This window comes from Euleptes europaea, chromosome 18 (genome assembly GCF_029931775.1).
Source record: "Euleptes europaea isolate rEulEur1 chromosome 18, rEulEur1.hap1, whole genome shotgun sequence".
NCBI lineage: Eukaryota > Metazoa > Chordata > Lepidosauria > Squamata > Sphaerodactylidae > Euleptes > Euleptes europaea.
Window position 1 is genome coordinate 5,237,331 of NC_079329.1, and position 3,931 is coordinate 5,241,261.

Here is a 3,931-nt window from a genome sequence, read left to right on the forward strand (position 1 = left end):
TGCCAGCACTGGGATGGAAAATACCTAGAGATTTTGGGGACGGAGCCTGCGGAGGGCGGGGTTTGGGGAGAGGAGGGACTTCAATGCCATAGAGTCCAATTGCCAAAGCGGCCACTTTCTCCAGAGGAACTGATCTCTGTTGCCGGAGATCAGCTGTAATAGTGGGATGTTGGCAACATTACTGTGGCCTCCTGAATGAGTATCTGTTTGTGTTCCAAGCTTCAACATGAGTAAGTAAAGTAAATGTTTCAAAGATACCCCAAATCCCCATGTCTCTCTGCGACTTGTGAACACCTCAGATTTAAGGACATGGCATGCATAGTGGAGTTTGTGAATTACATAAATGGAATACACATTTCAGTCTCTTTAAATCAATTATGCTAAGCCAAATTAATTTTTTTTGCCAAGGGTGTGTGTGTGTTTATTTCCTCATTAAACCTGTTGTGGCTCAGTCAGTTCTGGAGAGCTGCCAGAGGGAGCGGAGGGTTTTTGCCTGGCTCCAGACTGACTTCCTCTCACTGTGTCTCTCTTGCACAGTAATACACGGCCGTGTCCTCAGGCTTCAGGCTGTCCATTTGCAGATACAGCAGGTTGGAAGGGTTGTTCCTGGAGATGGTGAAGCGGCCTCTCACGGAGCCGGCATAGTATTGGGTGCTTCCACCACTGTTTATATATGCCACCCATTCCAGACCTTTGCCAGGAGCCTGCCTCACCCAGTGCATTTCATAGCTGCTGAAGGTGAACCCGGAGGCTCGACAGGAGAGGCGGAGGGATTCTCCAGGCCTTTTGAGCTCTCCTCCAGACTCCACCAGCTGGACCTCTGAGAAGATACCTAGAAAGAAACACATTTCAAATAAATAGGATTCAGATTTATGTCTTGAATGTAACTATGTTCTCTGTTTGAAAAGAGAGAGTACCTCTGATTATTGCCGAAAAGAAAAGAAATAGAAGCCACAATATCATTTTTCCTTTGATTCTCTGATGAAAATAATGGACTGGAAGTTATCAGGTGCACTCAGTTTGGCCTTTTGGTCTGACTGGCAATGACATAAGGCAGATTTAAGCAGGAAGCCCCCCCTATATTTGCATAAGCCTCAGCATAAAGGCCTTTTGGCAATGCTAGAACCTCCTTCTGCATTCACAGGGCAGATGGTTTGGAAGAATCCTTGCTTTTATATTGTGACAATCAACAGGACATAAACAGGGAATAAAGAATATGACAAGAAAGCAGATTTCAAATATAAATGATTTCAGATTAAGATATGAAGCTGCCTTATACTGAATCAGACCCTTGGTCCATCAAAGTCAATATTGTCTGCTACCAACAGCAATGGTAGGAATGGTTTATGGAATGTCTTGTTCTGGAGGTAAATGGGTACCCATCAAGTAGACCCTCACAACACAGGATACAGTTCTGTGGCAATGGGGGGAAAAGCTGATAAAATCCCCTTTCTCTGCCCCCTCAACTGATTCAGAGCTCAAGTGGGAGAAAATTGGGAAAGACGTAATTTGCATCTGATTTCTTTTATTGCTTGCAGTGTCCTATCTGTGGCCTCTTTTGCCAGTGAGGATCTCCCAAATATTCTAAGGAGGGTTTCAGGGCAAACGGAAAGCTGTTAGAGAAAGGGGAAAGCAGACAATGCTTTTGAAAGAATCTGCTTCCCCCTGCGGGAAGAGAAGGGAAATAATTTCAGTTGACCAGATTTTTTTTCACTGCCTGCTTGGCTGCATTCCTGTATTCATGAGATTTTCCAGTTCTGTTTTCCACTCTATTTTGTTTTTTTAAAAAATTGGACTACCAACATATACTAAGACTACAATGTCCTCCGAGTACCCATGGCGAAATCTCCATTTTGGAGCATGGCTAGGAGTTTGCACATTAAAGTTTTTGATCAGGACAGCCTTTCACAACTGGATTGCTAACCTGCGTGTGTAGTGATCTGCTTCCTATGAATGGTTGAAGTCACACCTTAAAAACAAAGCAAAAAAACAAAATCCTGAATGTGGTCAATGTTTGGGCAAAGGAATGTTAACATATCCTTAATGAATGTGGCATTTATCCAATGAACGATTAAACCACCAGAGTGGGGTGTTGGAAACAGCTTTTGATTAGAGAAGAGGTTGCAGGTTTTCTAAATGGAGGCTGGGGTGGGGGGCAGCCCCAGGAGCTGAAAGGAAGAGACCCCCTGTAGATCTGGGTCCTCCTGAATGAGTATCTATTAGTGTCCCAAGGGTACTGCTTCAATATGTTTCAAAGGTATCAGAAATTCCCACGCCTCTCTGCAAATTGTGAGCAACTCGGAGCTTAAGGAGATGCCATGCATGGTGGTGTTTGTGAGTTGACGTAAGTGGAACACGAATTTCTGTCTTTTTAAATCAACTATGCTAAGACAAATCAGTTTCATTGCCAAGGTGTGTGTTCATTTCTTCACTAAACCTGTTGTGGCTCATTCAGTTCTGGAGAGCTGCCAGAGGGAGCGGAGGGTTTTTGCCAAGCTTCAGATTCACTTTCTCTCACTGTGTCTCTGGCACAGTAATACAGAGCCGTGTCCTCAGGCTTCAGGTTGTTCATTTGCAGATACAGCATGTTGGAAGGGTTGTTTCTGGAGATGGTGAAGCGGCCTCTCACGGAGCCGGCATAGTATATGCTGCCTCCACTACTGCTTATATATGCCACCCATTCCAGACCCTTGCCAGGAGCCTGCCTCACCCAGTTCATGCTATAGTCACCAAAGGTGAACCCGGAGGCTCGACAGGAGAGGCGGACGGATTCTCCAGGCCTTTTGACCTCTCCTCCAGACTCCACCAGTTGGACCTCTGAGAAGATACCTAGGAAGAAAGACATTTCAAAGAGATACGATTCAGGTTTATGTCTTGAATATAACTATGTCATCGGTTCGAGAAGAGAAAAAAAGTACCTCTGAATATTGCCAAGAAGAAAAGAAATGGTAGCCACAATATCATTTTTCCTTTGATTCTCTGAGGAAAATAACAGACTAGAAGTTAACTGGTGCACACAGTTGGGGCTTTTGGTGTGACTGGCAATGGCATAAGGGTGATTTAAGCAGGAAGCCGCCCCCGAATTTACATAAGCCTCAGCATAAAAGACTTTTGGCAACACTAGAACCTCCTCCTGCATTCACAGTGGGGATGGTTTGGAAGAATGCCTTGCTTGTTGTATTGTGACAATCAATAGGACAGGAATTATGGAATTAAAGAATGTGACAGGAAGGCAATTGGCAGCCCATTCCTCAGCATTCAGCAGCTTGGGATGGCGTGGTGGAGGTGGGCGCCTCCGAAACTGTTCCCTGGCCCCTGAAAAGCTTCAAAAAGCCTTCTGAGGGGTTTTTTTTTTAATGGGGCATTTTGCCCCATTGAAAACAGTGAGGCTGGCGCAGCAACGCTGTTCTCGCCTTCGGCATACTGGGGGGAAAGGGAACAGGAAGCTGCCTACTGTCAGCAATGCGGGTTCTATGACCTTAGGCAGATGATGAGAGGGAGGGCATCTTGGCCATCTTCTGGGCATGGAGTAGGGGGTCACTGGGTGTGTGTGTGGGCGGAGGTAGTTGTGAATTTCCTGCATTGTGCAGGGGTTGGACTAGATGACCCTGGTGGTGCCTTCCAACTCTATGATTCTATGATACTGGCAGCTCCACTCCTCGGCACACCTTAGGAATGCCCCCCCCCCCAAAGCCTCAACATAAAGGCCTTTTGGCAATGCTAGAACCTTCTTCTGCATTCACAGTGCAGACAATTTGGAAGAATCTTTGCTTTATGTATTGTGACATTCAACAGGACAGGAAGCATGGAATTAAAGAATGTGACAGGAAGGCAGATTTAAAGTATAAATGATTTAAAAATAAGATGCACCAACAGCAATGGTAGGAAAGGTTTATGGAATGTCTTGCTATGTAGGGTTTCGACAACTAAG

General features: G+C 45.3%; 1 gene segment (V, D, J or C); it reads right to left on the reverse strand.

Moving 5' to 3' along the window:
• Positions 1–515: 515 nt before the first annotated feature.
• LOC130489656 (immunoglobulin heavy variable 3-48-like) lies at positions 516–963 on the reverse strand. The segment is given in 2 exon segments: positions 516–832; positions 918–963. Coding segments are annotated over 2 exon segments (363 nt in total).
• Positions 964–3,931: the final 2,968 nt, after the last annotated feature.